Source organism: Triticum urartu, chromosome 4A, assembly GCF_056163025.1.
Source record: "Triticum urartu cultivar PI428250 chromosome 4A, HENAU_Tu73, whole genome shotgun sequence".
Lineage (NCBI taxonomy): Eukaryota > Viridiplantae > Streptophyta > Magnoliopsida > Poales > Poaceae > Triticum > Triticum urartu.
Window position 1 is genome coordinate 566,301,448 of NC_141876.1, and position 23,081 is coordinate 566,324,528.

The following is a 23,081-nucleotide window of genomic DNA, read 5'->3' on the forward strand; positions in this document are numbered from 1 at the left end:
AGAGGATTGTGAGAAGAGTTTTAATGAGCTGAAGATACGTCTGACAACCGCACCTGTATTGACTCTTCCAGACATTTATCGCAGTTTTGATGTGTACTGCGATGCCTCCAGACATGGTATTGGTTGTGTGCTTATGCAAGACAGCAAGGTAGTAGCATATGCGTCGCGACAGCTATGACCCCATGAGGGAAATTATCCTACTCATGATTTGGAATTGGCTGTTGTGGTTCATGCATTAAAAATTTGGAGACACTACCTCATTGGAAAAAGGTGCCAAATTTTTACCAACCACGAAAGTCTCAAGTACATCTTCACTCAACCAAATTTAAATCTCCGTTAGCGAAGATGGCTAGAGTTGGTCAAGGATTATGACCTTGGAATAAATTACCATCCAGGCAAGGCCAACGTCGTTGCCGATGCGCTCAGTCGAAAGCCCGTCAGCTTAAATGTCATGTTGAAATCATTGCCTGCCGAACTTCAAGAGGAGATCTCTCAGCTCAACTTGGTCATCGTGGGTGCTGGCCTCGCCAATATTTTGGAAGTTACCCCCACACTTGAGATGGAAATCCGTAAGGCCCAGCCAGCTGACACCAAACTACAAAGCCGTACCAAGGGACAGATGGCAAAGAAGGCCCCTGATTTCTCCAAGGAAAAATTCGGTACCCTCCGATTCCGTGGGCGAGTTTGTGTGCCCAATCTCCCGGACTTGAAGAAGAAAATCCTGTCAGAAGCACACGAATCCTCATATTCCATTCACCTGGGACGTACGAAAATGTATGAGGATCTCAGAAAAATATTCTGGTGGGAGGGAATGAAGAAAGACATTGCCTATTTCATAGCCTGTTGTGACATATGCAACAAGGTGAAGGCAGAGCATCAGAAGCCAGCCGGACTCCTCCAACCACTACCGGTTTCACAGTGGAAATGGGATGGCATTTGTATGGATTTCATCACAGGATTGCCTAAGACTCAGCGAGGCAAGGATGCAATCTGGGTTATAATAGACACCCTAACCAAGGTTGCTCACTTCATCCCGGTCAGCACCAGATACAGAGCAAATGAACTTGCACAACTGTATGTATCTAGAATACTCAGTCTGCATGGAGTACCCCGAACTATCACTTCCGACCGAGGTTCTTTGTTTACCTCCGCTTTTTGGTCACGTCTCCATCAAGCCTTGGGGATAGCCTCTGAAATATAGTACTGCTTATCACCCTCAGACAGATGGATAGACAGAGCGGGTAAATCAAATACTCGAAGATATGTTGCGAGCCTGTGTGCTAGCCAAAGGAGCTAAATGGGAAGATTGCTTGCCATATGCCGAGTTATCCTATAACAACAGTTTCCAGACTAGTCTAAAGATGTCACCATATGAAGCTCTGTATGGCCGTAAGTGCCTCACTCCTCTAAATTGGTCTCAAACTGGAGATAGGCGTATCTTCGGAACGGACCTCATGATGGAAGCTGAGAAACAAGTTAGGGAAATCAGCGACAGACTGCAATTGGCCAAATCTCGACAGAAGAGTTATTATGATGCAAAGCATCGACAGGTCAGTTTTGAACCCGGAGAACACGTATACCTCCGAGTCTCTCCTATGAAAGGAGTCAAGAGATTTCAGACTCGTGGAAAGCTGGCACCCAGATTTATTGGTCCATTCCCGATTATGTCTCGAGTGGGTACTGTTGCATATCAACGGGAACTACCCCCTGAATTGGCAGACATGCACAACGTGTTCCATGTTTCACAATTGAGACGATGCATATCCCCGCCTGAGAAAAGGACTGCTATGGTTGACATAGAGTTGGCAAAAGATTTAACTTATGAAGAGAGACCGTTTAAAATTTTGGATCAGATGGAAAGGGTCACTCGCAGTAAAGTCAGAAAATTTTACAAGGTTCAGTGGGAGCATCACACAGAATCAGAAGCGACCTGGGAGCAGGAAGAATTCCTTAAGGATCAGTATCCAGAGTGGTTTTCCCAAGCAACCGAATCTCGAGGACGAGATTCATTCTAAGTGGGGGAGGTTTGTGACAGCCTGGTTTTTGCCCTCTCTTATTTGCTTGGTTTTCATTTGAATTTTTTTTGAAACTTGGAGTTCTTGAATCTTTTCATATGGACTTAAACACTTGGGCATTCTTGGCTTTCACCCAAGTGCTCCACTTCTCTCCTAAACCATCATTTCCCTTCTGATCCATCCCAAAATAATCTTTGGAATATTTTTCTTAAATAAAAAATATTCATTTTCTCTCAGAGACCCTAAGCCAGATCAGTTTGCTTCAAAGCAACCCTAATTTTTATGGCTCAGAAAAAATTGAGATAATTCACAAATATTCTGTGAACCCTAGGGCACCTCCCAGAGCAAAAATATTTCATCACTTTTTGGAATATTTCCGCTACAGAAAATATTTTCTGTTCTGGACAGAAATGGTGGTTTCTACAACAACTACCATTTTACTTACTCCATTTGACCTGAAATTTCTTGTGCATCTTTACCTTAGTAACTCATGACTAGCCTCCAAAGCACAGCTTCAAACTCCCAGCCGTTTGACCACAGTAACCGCTCAAAGTTACTGATCAGAAACTTACCTGGCTTGTAAAAACCTATCTACTTCACCTGGATCCAAACCAAAACGTGGTAACACTCAAAACTACCACGAACAACATGCCAGACATGAAGTTTATGCTTAGATCGGCCTGATGTCATAGTTCACGCGGTGACCACGTTCGTCCAGGGGTGTTGACATGCGTGTCGACGCGCTCTGAGTGTCGCCGAGCGCTCTGTTCGCGCGTGCTCGCTTCCCTCGCCTGCCCGAGCGTGCCAAACCGCGCCACCATCTTCGTCTCTAAGCCCTTAACCTCCCTATGGCGCTCGCCGCAGCGAGCACATGCAAGGTCCGACCAGCCCAACAGTGCAGAGTGCACTGTGCTCGTCGCCATCCTCTCGATCCTGTGCTTGTCTTCGCCCTCCCACAGTTGCCGCGTGACCTGCGTCGCCTTCTCCCCCTCTCACTGACGCCGCTCGTCGCCGGGCGCCGTGGATAGGTGTCCATCGGTGGAGCCCGAAACCCCCTTGCCGCTCGCCTATAAATAGTGCCACTCCTAGCCTCCCCGAGCACCATCCAGCACTCCCACACATTCCACGATTGTGTAGGAAGCCGTAGCCCGGCCGGGCAGGCCTCGGGCCGCCACCCCGGAGCTCGAGCTCGCCGGCGATCCCCTCTGGTCGCCGCGGAAGCTCTAGCCTCTCCCAGGCCAGGGCAATCCCTCCAGGGCTTCCGCCTCTCTCCGGTGAGGCCGTCTCGCCCTCTTGGAGCCCCTGGAGTGGCCTCCATTCGCCGTCTTCCACAACTCCGGCAACCACTGCGTTCTGCCTCCGCTTGCGAGCTTGTTTCGGACGCCGTCCGACCACCCCTAGCCACGCTATGGGTACGGGCAGGTGCGCCATCGTCCCCTCTCTAAATCCCCCCTCTTGCTTTGGCCAAGAAGCCCTCGTCGCCGGCGAGAGCTCCGGCGAAGCCGCGGCCTTCTTTGTTTCTTTCTCCCCCTTCCCCCACCTAACTAGCGGGGCCCGTTAGTCAGCCACTCTGTACGTGCGCGAAGCGGTACGAGTGGTGGCGCCCTAAGGTTTTACGCCTTCGACGTCACCCCCCTCAGCTGTTTATTTAAATTCAAAATCATTTATATTCCAGAGAGCTTCAAACAATTATAACTTTTGAACCATAAGTCCAAATGAATTGATTCTTTTTGCATTGTGTTCTTTGAAAAGAAATCTAGCAGCTCACCAAAGATGAGATTTTTCTGAGCTGTTTAGAATTTCTGGTGATTTTCAGAAGTGTTCTTGATATTTGCTTTTTGTGTTTAAATTTATTTTCAGAGGGTAAGGCTTGTCTTGAGGATCACCAGAAGGCTTGTGAACCTCACCTGCACTAAGGCAAGCCACAACAACATTTTCATGGTGTCATTTCAATATTTGTGATTCTCTTACTTGAATAAAATGATTAATCCATGCATTTAAATAACTATTGTGTTATTTGTATTTTGTTAAATATTTGTTAGTTATTATGCTTGATTTACAGAATAGTTGAAACTAGTTTATGTGTAGAGCAAGTTAAGATTTAGTGGTGGTGATATTAGAAATTATTTTGTTATGCATGTTAATAATTATTTAAAATTTTGTTCTTGCATGTATAAAAAGAGAAAAAATTGCTAGAAAATATTCTGTTAAATACTTGTTTGGTCATTTTTCTAGTCTTACAGAATGTTTGAACCTCACTTAGTTGATAAAGAAATTAAGAGTTGTTGATAGGGAAATCTTCTGTTAACCATATGAAAAATTTGTCGGAATTAAGTTCTTGTGTGAGGAATTAATAAAACTTGTTGCAAAATATTTTGTCTAAGATGTGAGTCATTTTGAGCAGCAAAGTAATATGAATTGTTGATGTTTATGCTTGGTGTGTATATGGATGACATTGGTCATTTTTATTTATGTGATGCATGTTTAGTTTTGCATTTCATGGCATGCTATGACACCGGTCATTTTCATTTTATAGTTGGACCTAAATATAACTCAACTTGAATATATCGTTGACTGAGTCATGGTGCCGCTGAATCGAGTTTCTTTCCCAGTGTAACCACATTTGCCTTTTTGGGAAGTGTCATGGAATTGTCATGGCAGATGTCCTCGTGAAAGGACTTAGTCACGGAGCCATCGCTACGGGTTAGCTTGAAGGGGTTAAACCGGACAAGGGGACACGGGAGTTTATACTAGTTTGGCCCCTTCGACGAAGGTAAAAGCCTACGTCTAGTTGTGATTGGTATTGCTAGGGTTTCGAAGGCCAGGGAGTGAATCTGCTTTGTCTGGCTCTCGAGTTGTTGTTCTCCCTTGAACCGCCGCCGAGTCACCCCTTTATATACTCAGGAGGACCCCGGCCGGTCTACAGAGTCCCGAGGCTGGCTCATACAAGTGTCCGCCTCGGTCTCCTCTTTCCTATCTTATAATATTAGTTTATACAATCATGGCGGTTTACTACCGTGGGCCCTAAATCGCCTGCGGGCTCTGGGCCTCTAGCCTTATCCGTAAAGCGCCATCTTCTGGGTTTCCTTGGGCTTCAGCATAGGTGAGGGTGAACCGGCCCCTCCTGGGCGGTTTACCCTTAATGGTTATATCCTCAACATTAGGCCCCAGATTGATTTGAACCTTTTCATGTCAATCTTCAATCTTTAGAAAAAACTACTTGACTTTCTGACAATTCTCGTGAACCGCCATATTTTCTTCTTCCTATGAACTTTGGTGAACCACCATGATGTCATCTTCTGACACCGCAGTAAATCATTGTGACGTCATCCCTGTATAAAAAGATTTATGAAGATTCCTTTCTCTTTAATTAATTCCTGAAGATCGAGGCGACAGCTACATCCTTTTTTGCTGGTCCCGACTCCTCGATTTTTGCGCCTGCTATTTTATTCCACTTCCCATATAAATAAGACCGGGGTGCCTTCCATTTCCCCCTTTTCCTATTCACATCGTCTTGCTCCTCGCGACCCGAAGACCTCAAGCATCGCCGCCGCCGCCGTCGTCGATCTTCCAGTCTGCACCAACAAGGCCGCTGCATCACCTTGTTCGTACCATATCTCTTAAGATACTCCGCCGCTGCGTGTCTCTGGTAAATACTCCTTCCCTTTACTTGTTAAATCTGCATTAGGGTTTCGAAGTTTCTTCGGTGTTCGTCAGTGTTCATCAGCACTTCCTCTGCTTTTCCTTTAGCATCGTACTGAATCTAGCTAGGCATGATAGTTTCCCCTTGCGGCTGGATCTGTAGCTTTAATCTCCTATACTACAACATCTTACTATTCCTGTATAAATCCTTATCTGAACCTTCTCTATTCTGTTTAACACCATTGTAAAGCTCAGAAAAATTTGTCTTTTGAACAACGGTAGATCCAAAATTATATCACCATCTTATGAAACTTGTTTTTGCAACACTTAACAAATTTTCAGATTGGGTTCTGCCTCCAATGGGCGGTTTATCCTTTAGTATTAATAATCCGTCGTATGTCATTAGCCCTCTCTTAAACCACCATCTAGACTTTGAACAGCAATGCCTAGTTCACTTCATACGTATACCTTGAATTGCCGGTTTAACATTTGACAAACACATATGAACCGCCAATCGTAAACCGTCCATTTTCCTTTTACAGACTTTGTAAGATGACGAAGCAATTTGCTGCTTGCAACTGGGTTCCATCTCGGATCACAGAAACGCAAATCAATGAATATGTCACCACAGGCGCTTTAGTTTCAAAAAATGTCCTCCATTGGTGAGTTCGAGGCCCTGACTGCCCTGCTGAGCCTCAAGATGGATTGATTGTGTTCATGCAACATTTAGCTCGAGGTTTCAGCCCTCCCGGATCAAAAAAATTCCGGGATGTTCTTGCCAGGTTCCAACTTCATCCTCAAGATATTGGACCAAATTTTGTGTCCAACATATGCGATTTCCAAGTATTCTTCGAGGTTTACCTGCAAGAAGAACCAACTGTCGACCTCTTTCAAGATCTCTTTCACTTAAACCGCCGGACTGAATTTTCTGACGGACCCAATACTGAACTTGGCGCTGTGTTGATCCAAAAGAGGAAAGAGGTTGAATTTCCTCACGCCAAACTTCACAGCCATCCAAAAGACTAGAACCAAACCTGGTTCTACTGTCAGAATACTGCCCCTGCTGAAGAGAATCCTTTACCGGGCTACCGTCCGCACCGACTCAGCAATAATCACCCTTTACCTCAGAGATTGTCTGCCAAAGACCGACAAGCCTATGCACCTCAACTCGCCAAACTCCGGGCTTTCCTTGCCAACGGTTTAACTGGTGTTGATCTCATCCGCTGTTGGATTTCATGGTGCATTCTACCTTTAAGCCGCCGGCCCAGATTGATGTTTGAATATACCGGCAATACCAATGATCCACAACGGTTTAATGAAATAGAACTGACTGACGATGAAGTCACTGAAGGTGTAAAGAAAATACTTGATGAACCGCTCACCGTATGTACTCAAATTGGTCTGCGTCCTTTTTATGCCTCCAAAAAACCGCCAGCGGTAAAGACTTTAACCTTGTACTTTTCCTGATCCTTCTCCGCTTTGACACTGCTATAATAACCCTTTGTGCAATCTCATAGGCCAGTAGCTCCTTCTGGAAAAGGAAATCTCAAGACAAAGCGGCTAAGGCTCCTCGTGTTAAGACCAAGGTCATCAAGAGAGCTGCCAAAAAGAAAACTGCTGAGTCTTCGGAACCGCCAGAGGATGTCGGTGACTCGGCTAAAGAGGTAAAGTTTGACTCCCTTGACTTCTATTCATATATTTTTACGGATAATGATTACTCCCAGGATGATGCGGAGGCCAGCCATGCAGATCATGTTGAGGTAATTTGTCTTTCTGACTCAGAACTTGTGCTGGTTCAACGATTTCGCCGTGCAGTTCGAAAAGTGAAATGCTCTCACCCTGTTGCTCATTTGGATAAAAAACTTTCTTTGAAGACACAACAAACCGAAGGGCGTCGCACAACCCGGCATAGTGGTCAACAGGTCACTTCTTCCGATTTACCTCATACACCAAACCGGAAACGTCGTCCAGAGGTTGCTTGTTCTCCTGAAAAACGTTATCTTTTGAAAGGTTTCTTCCGATGCCCTCTCAATCCATCTGATTCAAAATATCAGGCATCTTCTAATTCGTCTGGCGGTTCATCAACCACTCAGCCGCCTCCACTGAAAACCGTCCCTGGGTAAGCATGCAGTCCTCCCTTCTCCTTCATAATTCAGTTAATCATGCCAATCCTTGTTTTAATATTAGTGCCAAAGCTCGTCTGAGTAAGAAGGCCAAGACCAGTGCCCCTACCGGCGAAGTTGAACTGGAGAAAGCTCCTGAAAATCCCGATAAAAATCTTGATAATCTCATGGATGATTCTATCCCGCCAGAGCCAACTAACAACGCTGATCCGCCGGAAGCTGAGCCGGCCACACATGAGGACACCTCAAGTCCACACGCTATACCTGCAAGTCCGGTTGCTGATCCACTGAGGTCAACTGCTAATCCGCCAAGCCCAGCCAAAGATGATGACGTTATTGTTACTGGCACTGCTTATACCGCTCCGGGCGATCCAGTTATCTTGACAAAACATACTGCCAAGGATGAGTTTACTTCTATGGGAAAGAGGAAGATGGAAGCTGACTTGTCAAAATATGCTAATCTTTCTGCCCAGGATCTTCATTCCGGATTCTTGAACCGGCTTTATACAAGCCGAGATAATGAGGCTGACTTGGTAAATCTGATGAAGGAACGCTATGAGGTAAACATTTTCATCCTTATCTTTGTATTTTCACTGCCTTGTATCCTGTAGCCCCCAAGGGCCGGTTTAGCTTGTAAAGGCAAACCGGGACTTTTGAATTTCCAAACTGCACATTGTTGACTTTTAAGTTTTTTGAATAAATACACATTAGCCCCCAAGTGCCAGGATTGAAACTTGTATGAATCCTCAGGACTTTGAATAAGCAGTAAGAAAGAAGCAATCCGCATTAGCCCCCAAGTGCCAGGATTGATACTTGTATGAATCCTCGGGACTTTGAATAAGCAGTAAGAAAGAAACAATCCGCATTAGCCCCCAAGTGCCAAGTGTAGAACCAGTTGTATGCTTGGGACTTTTGATAAAATATTGATATGCTCCTCTGATTGTGGCAGGCTGACATAAACCATCAACGGACGCAGATTGCTAATCTTCAAGAGAGTATCAAATCTCATCAAGAAGAATCTTCTAAAGCCAAAGATGAACTTCGAGCCGCTTTAACTTCCATAGAACGACTGAAGGAAGAATTCAAGACTGAACGTGCCAATTGGGACACTAAGAAGGGTACATTGCTGAAACGGGCTGAAGACGCCGAATCTGCTCTTAAACCGGTGGCAGAAGAGCTTTCTGGGTTTAAGCGTCAAGTGAACGCCATGACCTCCGCAGTATTTGGTAAGTACTCCTAGCAAGGCATCTGAAATATCCATCTTGTAAGGTGCCGGTTGAAATATGAAAATCTTAAACCGTTGCAGGTAGCCGCATTACTCATCTGGGCTCAGATGTACGGATGAAGCTGAAAGCAGCATATACTCTGCTTGAACAACTATACACCGGTGCTCAACGGGTTATCTGCGCAACATCCTATGACAATCCGTCCCCAACGCTGATCAAGGACACTCTGGCAAGGCTATCCATGGCACCAGCACAAATAGAAGAGGTAAAGCGATCTGCTGCCAGGGCTGGCGCTTTGTTGGCACTTACCCGAGCCAAAGCGTGGATAGCTGACTTGGATCCGGTTGACCTTGCGAAAGGCTTTCCAAGCACACAAGAAAATGGGGCATATTTTGATGATGAAGCCCTTAAAAGAGTAACAAGGGAAATGCGTCCTCTGGCGAGTCAGCTGGCAGAAGATGCTAACTTGACTGTTCACCGGTCTTATTATGATGCCAACAACAAACAGGTTAACACTGTCATCCCGGAGGCGCAAAATCTTATTCCGGGAATCCGTAAGCACACTTATGCCCCTGACATTGATTCGTCAGAACTTATCAGTGAAAAAGCTATCTTTCAGGCCTTAACCCGGATTGACTAGACCACCATAAACTTCCAGCCGCTAGGTGGGGAGGAGGAGGCTGATCCGATGCCAGATGACCCATCAACTTCGCATCAACATGGTAATGAGACTTGATCCGGCAATCAGAGTGATGCTCCATAAACCTTGTTCTGCTGGAAACACCATACTTTGGGCCTTCAAGCGCCTTGTAATAGGCTAGTGAAAATACTTTAATCCATTGCCATCGTGCACTGGGATACACTTTGCGTTGATTCGTCATGATAATTTTGGTACTAGCTTATGTATTTTTACAATATTATGCAATCCCTGTGTCTGCATAAGGAAAATCTGTCCAGGCGGTTTACCACCGGACGGGTCAAAATACCCAACACAACTTGGTAAGCAACTATGGTTGCAGCAATAATAAATCATACCTGTGATACAAAACATTGATGTTGGTTTACCAATTGTGATTTGAAGAAGGGTGAAAACCCAACTTCCACCATGCCATGCTGGTATATATATATATGATATAGAACCGGGTTGTGATGAACACCGGCCGATTGCTGGAGACAAGGTGTCAAAGCCAGACCGGTTTTGAAGGATGCCGGGTTACCTTTAATTGTATGCTTTAACAGAAGATCCGTAAGCCATACGAGGTTAAAAAAACACCGGTTTAACATAAAACTTACGAAAAACAAAACTTGGCAAGAAGCAAACAAAAACTATGGTCAAGGCTTTTCAAGGGCTGCCAGGCCAAAATCGAGGCTTTTCATGGGCTGCCAGGCCACTGAGTTAAACCATTTTGACGAAGCCTTCTAAGATGGCCCTCCAACTAACCAATCATCATTTTAACTTTGACAAGTTCAGGGTCTCAATGAGAGTAACTGTCAAATGTTCGACGGGTCGTGCCAGGATTACCTGGATAGGAGTGGCTTACTTGATGAAGGCAGGTTAACCCGGGGTTTTAGGTGAATACACCAGGCTTCCAAGCCGTGGGTCGATACCCAGCTACAAGGGTCCTTTCAAACTCTTTGGTATTTGACACAAAGAGCCCCCAAGTAACTTTGTGAGCTGTGCTCAATGGGTGCCTATGTTTGAGTCGTGCTTTATGCAATAAACTTTCTTTGGCCCCTTGGGTGTGAAGCTCCCAAGCTAGATGGTGGCATGGTAGCCGGGCTAATAGGTACTACTTCGCTTTATTAGCTGAAGCCCCCAAGTTAACAGATATTTAAAGAAAAAACGGCGGAGACCCTGCTTGATAGCAAGGATGCTGGTTTATTATATTGATCATAATATACACATTGTTGAAATATGTACATACGAAAAGCCTGTGGCTTCAAGTGTAATAAGGCCGTAGGAGAGCTATGTTCCATGGCCGCCGGGTCTCCTCCTCAGAGCTACGTGAGTCTTCTCGAAGGTCAATGAGGTAGTATGATCCGTTGTGCAGATTTTTGCTGACCACAAAGGGCCCTTCCCAAGGTGGGGACAATTTGTGCATATCAGTCTGGTCTTGAATGAGCCAAAGTACCAAATCGCCTTCTTGAAAGGTTCTTGTCTTAACCCGGCGGCTGTGATAACGCCGCAGGTCTTGTTGACAAACCGCCGACCGCGCCAAAGCCATGTCTCGTTTCTCATCTAACAGGTCCAGCGATTCTTGGCGTGCTTGCTCATTGTCCGCTTCAACATAATTCGCAACCTGGGGCGAGTCGTGACGACTATCACTTGGGAGGACAGCCTCAGCCCCATAGACCAGGAAAAAAGGTGTATATCCCGTAGATCGGTTTGGGGTGGTATTTATACTCCATAACATAGATGGTAATTCTTCCACCCAACAACCCGACGTCCGCTTAAAAGGGACCATAAGCCGAGGCTTGATACCCTTCAGGATTTCTTGATTTGCCCTCTCAGCTTGACCATTAGACTGGGGGTGAGCCACCGACGCTACATCAAGCCGGTTGTGCTCTTGTTGGCAAAACTCCTCCATCTCACCTTTAGAAAGGTTCGTACCATTATATGTCATGATGCTATGTGGAAAGCCGAAACGGAAAATAATCTTTTTGAGAAATTGAACCGCCGTGGCTACATCACATTTACTAATGGGCTCCGCTTCAACCCATTTGGTGAACTTGTCAACCGCCACCAACAGGTGGGTCTTCTTGTCCTTGGAGCGCTTAAAGGGTCCAACCATATCAAGCCCCAAGTAGCAAACGGCCAAGTGATGGGAACCATGCGTAACTCTTGAGCCGGAACATGAGCTCGACGTCAAAATTTCTAACAAGCGTCACACCGCTTTACCAAGTCTTCCGCATCAGAATGAGCTGTCAACCAGTAGAACCCGTGTCGGAAAGCTTTAGCAACCAAGGACTTTGAACCAGCATGGTGACCGCAATCCCCTTCATGGATTTCACGTAGAATCTCTTGTCCTTCTTCAGGAGAAACACAATGTTGGAATACGCCTGAAACGCTAGAACGGTGCAACTCGCCATTGTGAACAACCATAGACTTGGACCGCCGGACTATCTATCTGGCGAAAAGTTCGTCTTCTGGTAATTCGCCCCGGTTCAGATACGCCAAATATGGAACCGTCCAATCCGGAGTGGTGTGTAAAACGGCTACCAACTGGGCCTCCGGATCAGGAACAGCTAAATCCTCCTCTGTAGGCAACTTTACAGATGGGTTATGCAAGATATCTAGAAAGGTATTGGGTGGTACCGGCTTACGCTGAGATCCCAGCCGGCTTAGAGCATCCGCTGCCTCATTCTTGCGCCCGTCGATGTGTTCCACCTGATAACCCTTAAAGTGACCTGCTACAATATCCACCTCGCGCCTATAAGCCGCCATGAGTGGGTCCTTAGAATCCCAAGTACCAGAAACTTGCTGAGCCACCAGATCAGAATCTCCAAAGCATCGAACCCGACTTAAGTTCATTTCCTTAGCTACACGAAGGCCATGGAGTAAGGCCTCGTACTCCGTTGCATTGTTAGTACAAGGAAACATTAAGCGGAGAACATAACAAATCTTATCTCCTCGAGGGGAAGTGAGGACAACCCCAGCCCCCGAGCCTTCCAACTGCCTGGATCCATCAAAGTGAATGGTCCAGTATGTATTATCCGGTTTGTCCTCTGGTGCCTGTAACTCGGTCCAATCATTGATGAAGTCAACAAGCGCCTGAGATTTGATGGTTGTTCGGGGCGTATACTTCAAACCATGGGGACCAAGCTCAATCGCCCACTTCGCAACCCGGCCAGTTGCTTCTCTATTCTGGATTATATCACCCAAGGGAGCAGAACTAACCACTGTGATAGGATGGCCTTGAAAGTATTGCTTGAGTTTCCTACTTGCCATAAAAACTCCATACACTAGCTTCTGCCAATGCGGATATCTTTGCTTTGATTCGATCAGTACCTCACTGATATAATAAACTGGTCGTTGAACCGGATATTCTTTTCCAGCCTCCTTACGCTCAACCACAATCGCCACACTGACCGCTCGGGCATTGGTAGCCACGTACAACAATAGAGGCTCATTATCAACTGGAGCAGCGAGGACTGGCGGTTCAGCCAGCTGCCGCTTCAATTCCTCAAATGCCGCATTGGCGGCGTCACTCCAGACGAATTTATCCATCTTCTTCAACATCTGATACAGGGGAATTGCCTTCTCTCCCAAACGGCTGAGGGCTGCAATCCGGCCCGCCAGACGCTGAACATCATTGATACACGCCGGTTTAGCCAAGGATGTGATTGCTTTGATTTTTTCCGGATTTGCCTCAATACCTCTGTTGGACACAAGAAAGCCCAAGAGTTTGCCTGCCGGAACACCAAAAACGCATTTGTCCGGGTTGAGCATCATTTTGTAAACCCGAAGATTGTCGAACGTCTCCTTGAGATCATTTATCAAGGTTTCCTGCTTCCTGGATTTCACCATAATATCATCCACATAGGCATGAACATTACGCCTGATCTGCTTGTGAAGACAATTTTGCACACAACGTCGGTAGGTTACTTGGGCACTCTTGAGCCCAAAGGGCATAGAAACATAGCAGAAGGCTCCAAAGGGAGTGATGAAGGCTGTCTTCTCCTGGTCCTTAACTGCCATTTTAATCTGATGATAACCTGAATAAGCATCCAGGAAACTCAGGCGCTCACAACCCGCCGTTACATCAATGATCTGATTAATACACGGGAGAGAGAAAGGATTTGCCGGGCAAGCTTTATTCAAATCAGTGTAGTCCACACACATACGCCAAGTGCCATTTTTCTTAAGAACAAGCACCGGATTAGCTAACCATTCGGGATGAAACACTTCAACAATAAACCCAGCTGCCAGTAGCCGGGCTACCTCTTCGCCGATGGCCTTGCGTCTTTCTTCGTTAAAACGGCGAAGGTACTGCTTGACCGGTTTAAACTTAGGATCAATATTGAGAGTGTGCTCAGCGAGTTCCCTCGGTACACCTGGCATGTCAGAAGGTTTCCATGCAAAGATGTCCCGGTTCTCATGGATGAACTCGATGAGCGCGCTTTCCTATTTTCGATCCAGATTGGCACTGATACTAAACTGCTTGGATGAATCACCAGGGACGAAGTCAATGAGTTTAGTTTCATTAGCCAGTTTGAAGGGCCGGGTCATGCTCAGTCGTAGGTTTCTTTAGAGGGGTCATGTCTGCCGGATCAACATTGTCCTTATAGAATTTCAGCTCCTCTATAGCACAAACCGATTCAGCATAGGCTGCTTCACCTTCCCCGCAATCCAAAGCAATCTTTCGACTCCCATGTACTGTGATCGTCCCCTTATAACCCGGCATTTTGAGCTGTAAATAGACATAACAGGGTCTCGCCATGAATTTCGTGTAAGCCGGCCGTCCAAATAGCACATGATATGGACTCTGGATTTTCACCACCTCAAAGGTCAAAGTCTCAGACCTGGAATCGTGCTCATCTCCAAACACGACTTCCAAAGCAATCTTTCCAATAGGGTATGCCAATTTACCTGGTACTACACCATCAAAAATAGTGTTTGACGGTTTAAGATTCTTATCTGTCAACCCCATGCGACGGAAAGTCTCATAGTACAGGATGTTGATACTGCTCCCTCCATCCATCAGAACGTTGGTAAACTTATAGCCCCCCACCTGAGGTGCTACCACCAAGGCTAGTTGACCCGGATTGTCAACCCGAGGCGGGTGATCCTCTCTGCTCCACACAATAGGCTGCTCCGACCATCGTAGATAACGTGGTACGGCCGGTTCAACAGTATTGACTGCCTTTTGTGAAGTTTCTGATCCCACTTGCACAGGCTAGTAGTGAACACATGATACTGTCCGCTGTTCAACTGCTTGGGGTGACTCTGGTAACCTGACTGTTGCTGATTCCCTTGGTTATTCTGCTGGTTATTACCATGGTTGTTCTGATGGCCCTGGTTGTTCTGAAATTCAGAGCTTGAACCGCCGCCCCCATGGAAACCTAGGCCCGAACCGCCCGGCGGATCCTGATCATACCGGTATAGATCCGAATTTTTGAACTCCCTCATTATATGACAATCCTTCCAAAGATGTGTGGAAGGGGCCTCCTTGGTTCCATGCTTCGGGCAGGGTTGCTTTAACAAATGCTCCAGATTCATCCCTCCACCGTGCTGGGGCGGTTTACCTTTGCGACGTTGCATATTTATGTTAGCCACCAAATCTGAACTAACCGCTTTACGCTTACCATTATTCCCATGGCCTCCTTGGTTGTGGTACTGCCCTTTTGCACCGCCGTTCTTCTTTCCCTTCTCCGGTTTGTCCTCCTATGAATCCGGATCCTTGGTATTATCTGAATCGGCATACTTAACCAAAGCGGCCATGAGTGTTGACATGTCGCTGCAGTGACGTTTGAGCCTCCCCAACTTCTGTTTCAATGGCTTGAAAAGGCAATTGCCCTCTAACGTTAACACTGCGGTGTCTGCATTGATACGATCTGATGAATGCAAAATCGCCGAGACCCGTTTGACCCAATGGGTCGTGTACTCTCCTTACTCTTGGATAGAAGCGGCTAGATCTACAATTGACATCGGCTGCTTACACGTATCCTTGAAGTTCTGGATAAACCGGCGCTTTAATTCGGCCCATGAACCAATAGAGTTGGTCGGCAAGCTCTTCAACCAAGTGCGAGCTGTTCCTTCCAACATCATGGTGAAATATTTAGCACACACCGCCTCATCCACATCTAACATCTCCATTGCCATCTCATAGCTCTCCACCCACGCCTCTGGCTGCAAATCGGCGGTGTAATTTGGTACCTTACAAGGTCCCTTGAAATCCTTGGGCAATCGCACATTACGCAATGCGGGAGTTAAACATGGTACCCCTAGGGAACTGAACATCACCCCTGGCTCCACGGAGGTAATGGGGTGAACTGGAGTATGTTGTCGTGCTTCGTGTCGAGCTGTCAACTCGGCCTCTCGTCGTGCGCAGCCGTGGTCCATAACATCTTGCGCATTAGCACCTCCCCCGGCCGGGTTGTTCCCCGTGGCGAATTTCGGTGGCGTGCGCTACTGGACATGGCCGGTTCGTCTTCCACATGTCTGCTATAACTCCGGCTTGGACGGGGAGTGGAATGAATCCTCTCACGACTGTGTGAATACGCTTGCTGTTGATTTAGTGCTGTCTGAAGGAGATTTTTCCCGACGCGCTTCCACTGCAACTGGTGACTCGCCGTTGGTTGGGAGGGCCGCCAGACGCGAAGCGGCGGCCACAATATTATCCAACGGGTTGGAATAATGCCCGGGCGGCATTGATGGTACAACGTTGTTCTGGCGAGGCAGGTCTGTTGCGCGCGGTTGAACCGGCGCTCTTGCTCCCTGTGCCCCTGCCCGGTTTAGCGTGGGTTGGTTACCAGCTCCTACACCTGGTGTGTTGAAAAGATTCTGCGGCTCATAAACTGACGGGAGACGTGATCGGTACCTTCTTCTCATGACCTCTTCCGAAGCATTCTGATCCAGTCTAATCCGATAAGCCTGTGCTTCCAGCTTGGCCCGCTCTGTAGCCATCCTGGCGTTCTCTGCTGCCAGGTCCGCTTTAGCCTGGGCTATCTGATCTTTCACTTTTAGAATCTCCGCATCGTGTTGATTCCTGGCTGTTGCATCTACCTCCACGGACATCAGTGCTGCTAGAGCATCGAACAAATCAGACAAGACTTGGGCTGGAGGCGGCGCCGAGCTTCCTGCCCCTGCTGGTGTGGCCGTCGTTGAACCGGAGAGCACTGCTGCGGCGGTAGATGAATGAGGCGCCGATCGTGTGCCGGCCATGAAGATGGCGGCTCAGTTTGGCAGACCGGGGGAATCCGGAATACTGTTGCCCTCGGATCCTCCCTCAATCCGGCCATCCTGCAACTGGTAAAGCGATTCGGTTTCTCCAGAAGACTCGTCACCACTGCGGACTACAGTTTCTCTATCGGAGACCGGTCCCTCCTCGTACCCTGATCCATGGACGACACCTACGAAAACATGCCTTGCCTCAGGCTGAACCGGTGAAGAACTTGCAGGTCGAGCCGTTTCAATGATGTCGGTGCAGATGTCCAGCTCGAGGGCCGGTTCGCCGATCTTGCTGATGAAGACGTGAATCCCACCAAAGGGGACCTGATACCCGTATTCGATTGAATCGGCCTCGGGACCCCATCCTGCGTTGTCGATGTAGAGCTTTCCACGGCGACTCTTCGTCATCCAGCCCACGGCGTATCCCTTGAGTCCATCGAAGCTGCCCTTCAAGAACTCAAAACCACCGTGCGACTTCCCCATGGTGGGCGCCAACTGTCGTGGAATTGTCACGGCAGATGTCCTCATGAAAGGACTTAGTCGCGGAGCCATCGCTACGGGTTAGCTTGAAGGGGTTAAACCGGACAAGGGGACACAAGAGTTTATACTAGTTCGGCCCCTTCGATGAAGGTAAAAGCCTACGTCTAGTTGTGATTGGTATTGCTAGGGTTTCGAAGGCCAAGGAGCGAATCCGCTTTGTCTGGCTCTCGAGTTGTTGTTCTCCCTTGAACCGCCACCGGGTCACCCCTTTATATACTCAGGAGGACCCCGGCCGGTCTACAGAGTCCCGAGGTTGGCTCATACAAGTGTCCGCCTCGGTCTCCTCTTTCCTATCTTATAATATTAGTTTATACAATCATGGCGGTTTACTACCATGGGCCCTAAATCGCCTGCGGGCTCTGGGCCTCTAGCCTTATCCGTAAAGCGCCATCTTCTGGGTTTCCTTGGGCTTCAGCATAGGTGAGGGTGAACCGGCCCCTCCTGGGCGGTTTACCCTTAATGGTTATATCCTCAACAGGAAGGCCTTGATTCGGTCCATTGACATGGCCTCTGGTCGGTGCCTCCAACTAGGGAAGGTCATGTCGTGCTTGCCCTGGCCCGGTAAGCAGGCATAATCTTGTGTGCTCGTTGTTGAGATTATGGTACCGAGTCCCGGAGTGGGATTGTTTTGGCCACGACGGTGGTCGGGGTGTCTTTGGTAGACACGGGGCCACCCAGGACCAACCCGTTAGGGATTGGGTCGGAGTGGCCGGGAGAGTGCTGTGGCAATGGAAGGGTTTTGTTAGAATTCCGTTGGTCCACCCGAATGGGAGTGCGAGGCCATGTGTTCCGTGGTGTGGGTACAGTATGCTACCTCCGCAGAGTGTATAATCTATCGATAGCCGAGTCCACGGTCATGGACACCTCGTAGTGGGTCGCACCATGAGTCAACGTTTAATAAAAATTGCACACTAAGCTATGAACTTTGCACTGTTGATGGATGGCAGAAAGGCCATCGAGGCATTCGGGGCCAGCCATTGGTCGTGGTTGTGATCGTCGTAAGAATCACGAGTTATTCTTGTTAAAGACCACGTTGGTGGTTTGTTTGTGATCCGAGGATGATCACGGTTGGTAAGTTGTCCCGAGGGACGTTCGAGCATGATCACAACATGTTTGACATATAGTGTTGCATTATTAATAATTAGTTAAATATCATGATATTGTTTGGCATTATGATTATGCCTGTTGTGAGCTTGCTAGTACATTCAATGTACTGACCTGGCGTGTCATGCCAGATTTCAGGAAAGTACCGTTGGAGTGAAGCGTTGTTCGAGTCTAGATCGTGTCCGCATCGGTGTCCCTATGAGATGGAGCTTCCGCCACGACGTTATTCCGCTGCCATGTAGTTGTTTGGATCGAGGCCCCTTTATGTTCACTAAATAATGTACATATTGTTCAGCCGCACCGAGTGTGCCGCTTGGCCTCGACAACTATTGTAATGTAAACTCTGTTCTGCTAGCATCAATAAAGCGGTTGTTTTCTGTACCGAGATGTTGTGCGTTGCCAGAAGACATGGTCTCTGGGCTAGCAATGCATGGTAAACCGGTCGCTTTGAGCAGGGGTGCCACAGAGAGTGAAAAGTGTTCTTGGCAAGCTCAAAGTGAATGGTCAACCTCATCCTAGGAGAGGGAGAAGGCTATATATAGTGTGAGAGCAAAACAGACTGTTGAGCCACTTAGTGCAGATGGACGTCCGGTGGATACCGGACGACCGGTGACACAGATAGGACCGGACGTCCGACACGGCGGCCGGTCGTCCGGTGACTGGGACTCCAACCGGGGACATAGGTGAGGAGTGAGACTAACAGGCAACGGATGTCCGGAAGGCGCCGGTCGTATGAAGTCCGGACATGCGGTGTTGTCGGAAATCCGTTAATTGTAGTTCTGTTGGAGTGCACCAGATATCCGGAGATGAGCGGACGTTCAGATATCCGGAGATGAGCGGACGTTCGGTGACCGGACATCCGGTGTGACCGGTCTTCCGCTAATATCAGTTCTGTGAAGACTCACCAGACGACTAGAGAGAGTCGGATGTCCGGTTGGTTGAGAGAGGCCGGACGTCCGTAGACTTCGGACGTCCGGCGAATGTTGGACCTCTTAACTTAGAAACATACTACCATTTTTGCACAGGTTAGAGGAAGAATTTTGAGATGGTATGAGAGGGAATTTTGTGGTTTTGAGCAAGCTCTTCGCAAAATCCATCGATCCCCTCTTAATACTACGGGATCCCTACACTCAAGAACAAACCGAAAACAAGGAGTCGAAGCTTTTTTATCTTTGTCTTGTGTCTCTGCTCTTGAGTGATATATGTTTTATGTCTGTAGTCATGATCCACACACACATAGCCCTTGAGATATAATCCTGAGAAATACTCGATAAACATGATTAGTCCCAATATGCATGTTGTCATAAACATCAAAATATGATTAAGGGCATGATTGCACTTTCAATCTCCCCCTTTTTGGTAGTTGATGACAACATACATGCACTTTTTAGAATAAAGCTTTGAATATCGAAAGAATTTAAAAACATTGAATATCGAAGGATTTGTTGTGGAGCTCCCCCTCAATATGTGCAATAACTAATAGGTAAGCATGAAGAGAGCTCCCCCTCAATATGATACCAACACAACCGAAACTCATACACAAGACAATATGATACCAACACAACGGAAACTCATACGCAAGATAATCAAGATAACATCAGATTTAGAATAGGCTCCACAAAGATTCATCACTCATAGCATATAACATAAGTCGGTACAATCATATCATAAGTTCAATAATAGGTTAATCACATAGCATGAGATCGATAACAAGAGTTCGATAACAAGATAATAAGATAATATCATAGCATCATATCACATAAATAAGTGCCTACTCCCCCTTTGCAGCAAATACCCAAAAGGAGGTGTCATAAAAGCATCAAATAGCATCATTGTCATCATCATCATGAGCACCACTACCACCAGCCTCGTCAAGGAAGTCAGCCCACTCAGGACCTGAAGGGAAGCCGAAGTCAGAAGGTGGAACATCAGGAAGACATTCATCGTCACTCACATCATAAACTCCGGAGTCTCTCAGACGAGCCTTCAGAGCATTCTTGGAGGTGACCAAGCGTGTGACAACGTCATGATTTTGGGAGCAATGAAAGGTAAACATCTTCATCATGGCAGAGTGAGCTTTCCCAAGGAAACGAGAAATGCGACCAAAAGATGCAGAGCCGGAAGAAGAAGAACGAGCGGTAGGAGGAGGAACATTAGACGGAGTGCGACGAGCAGGAGCAGAAGAGTCCTTGGGAACCCAATCATCCGCCATGTGAGGTGGAATGACCCACCGTTCATGCAAGTGAGTGCGGGCAATGGGAAATGGAGCAACACTCTCGATAAATGCCTGAAGGAAGGGGGCATGACGAAAGGCTCGCTTGTGTTGAAAACAAGCAAGAGGGATCTCATGCCACAGAAAATGAGGGACATTTATCTTCCCCTTTGGAGACACATAGAGGTGACGCATGAGATCAATGCAGTAGCCGTTACATGACCCCTTGTCACCCATCTTGGGATAGATGGTACGAATGACACACTGATAGATGATGTAGAAAGGTGAGCGCCAAATGGAGACTTGGTTCAGACCCTTTTTTCTCATCATTAGTCAAATCTCCTACTGGTTTGATAAGATCCATACAGACTTCAATGCCCTTGGGCCTATTGTTGGGGTCATCCTTATGGATTTTGAACCCGGTGTCAGGAAACCCAAGAGCAGCAACAAATTGAGAATAAGATGCCGTGAGCACGGTGTCGGAGGTCATCCAAGTGACGGTGTTATTTGGACCAAAATAACATGTGGCATAGAATTGATGAATGTCAACTTGGTTAAAATCATGCTGAAATTCAAATGGGGCAGCAAGGTTGGATGACTCAATGAGCTCAATAGCTCCCGGATATTTAGCCGGATGAGCACGAATATGCTCTAAGTCAATGCATACATGTAGAGATAGACCTTTAGGAATGATGATAGTGGTAAAAATGTCAGCTTGGACATTAGTGCGAAAACGAGCATCCTGTGAGTCGCTAATGTGGGATGTGGGGTTCCGGCAAACCCTTAAGGTTCGAACACTGGGGTGCGCGTGAAGTTTTTTCCTCCCACCGATCTACGCCCTAGCTCACTAAGATCTCGCGGACGAACTCGATGAACTCGCAACACAGAAAGACACAAGATTTATACTGGTTCGGGCCACAGTTGTGGTGTAATACCCTACTCCAATGTGGCGGTGGTGGATTGCCACTTGGGCTGATGATGAACAATACAAGGGGAAGAACAGCCTCCTGAGGGTGAGGTGTTCTCATGCTTGGCTACTGTGTGTGTGGGGATGATCTTCCGGATCCGTCCTTGCCTATGGTGGTGGCTAGTCCTATTTATAGAGGCCCTGGTCCTCTTCCCAAATATTCAGCGGGAAGGGAGCCAACAACGGCAGGCAAATTTGAAGGGGGACAGCTAGTACAAGCTTTCCTGACAAAGGTGGTCTCCGCCTGCAAAAGGCTTTGGTGGTGACGTCGTCTTGGGATCCACAATGACCTCCTTCTTGCCGTCCTTCTAGTCTTGGTCTTGTTGCACCAATATGGCAACCTTTGCTTGATGCCTTGGTACTCCTCGCCTGCGCTGGCCTCCTTAGCACCAAAGAGGAAACAAGGACGCTGCGCGCGCTGGCGCCTGCCTGGTGTCGATCGTCATGGCTCACGTCACGAGAGCCTCGTGAGGTTTGCCTCGCCTTGTTATCTCCGCCCCTCGTGAGCCTGCCCGACTAGGCCACTCCAGAGGAGGTCTTGTGTCATCCGCCTTGCGATGCTTGGCCCCTCGCGAGGGTCTTGGATTCCTTGTTGATGAAGGTGGGTCGTACGGCCTGCTGGCTTCGCCACGCCGCGGGCCGCAGGCAGGCAAGTCTGGGGACCCCGTTCCCAGAACGCCGACAGCGAAGCCAAGGGTCAAGTACGGAGCACCGCGGCCCCCCAAAAGCCTGCGGCCTCGGTTGACGTGTGGCGGTTGATTGGACGTGGGCGTCTCCGCTTCCCCATGCTGCCTCAGCAACGGCACGACTTGATAACTCTCTGCAACATGCAAGGAGAACCATCATTATCTGCGATCGTGGGAGGCGCCGGTTGGCCTTTGCTACCTCTTGAGCACTGCGTTGGTTTTCCCCGAAGAGGAAGGGATGATGCAACAAAGTAGCGTAAGTATTTCCCTCAGTTTTTGAGAACCAAGGTATCAATCCAGTAGGAGGCTACGCGCGAGTCCCTCGTACCTTCACAAAACAAATAAATCCTCGCAACCAACGCAAATAGGGGTTGTCAATCCCTATAAGGCCACTTATGAGAGTGAGATCTGATAGATATGATAAGATAATATTTTTGGTATTTTTGTGATAAATATGCAAAGTAAACTAAAAGCAAAGTAAAATCAAAAGGAAATAACTAAGTAGTAGGAGATTAATATGATGAAGATAGACCCGGGGGCCATAGGTTTCACTAGTGGCTTCTCTCGAGAGCATAAGTATTCTACGGTTGGTGAACAAATTACTGTTGAGCAATTGACAGAATTGAGCATAGTTATGAGAATATCTAGGTATGATCATATATATAGGCATCACAT

General features: G+C 47.4%; 2 protein-coding genes across 2 annotated transcripts in view; one reads left to right on the plus strand and one right to left on the minus strand.

The window, feature by feature from the left end:
- The window catches only part of LOC147976665 (serine carboxypeptidase-like 51), a 146,213-nt gene that overhangs the window by 31,183 nt on the left and 91,949 nt on the right, over window positions 1-23,081 (minus strand). The window lies entirely within an intron of this gene.
- LOC147976666 (uncharacterized) lies at window positions 6,930-9,646 on the plus strand. The gene is made up of 6 exons (XM_087519392.1): window positions 6,930-7,094; window positions 7,175-7,321; window positions 7,382-7,776; window positions 7,845-8,340; window positions 8,730-9,006; window positions 9,087-9,646. Exons 1-6 carry the CDS (start codon window positions 6,930-6,932, stop codon window positions 9,644-9,646), a joined length of 2,040 nt encoding a protein of 679 aa, XP_087375518.1.

What these genes read in the sequence shown, in the direction of transcription:
- LOC147976666 (XM_087519392.1), top strand. Translation starts at nt 6,930, where the DNA reads ATGTTTGAATATACCGGCAATACCAATGATCCACAACGGTTTAATGAA. An exon ending in TCGGTGACTCGGCTAAAGAG is followed by an intron (nt 7,322 to 7,381) that starts GTAAAGTTTGAC and finishes GATTACTCCCAG; the next exon opens with GATGATGCGGAGGCCAGCCA. An exon ending in CATGACCTCCGCAGTATTTG is followed by an intron (nt 9,007 to 9,086) that starts GTAAGTACTCCT and finishes AAACCGTTGCAG; the next exon opens with GTAGCCGCATTACTCATCTG.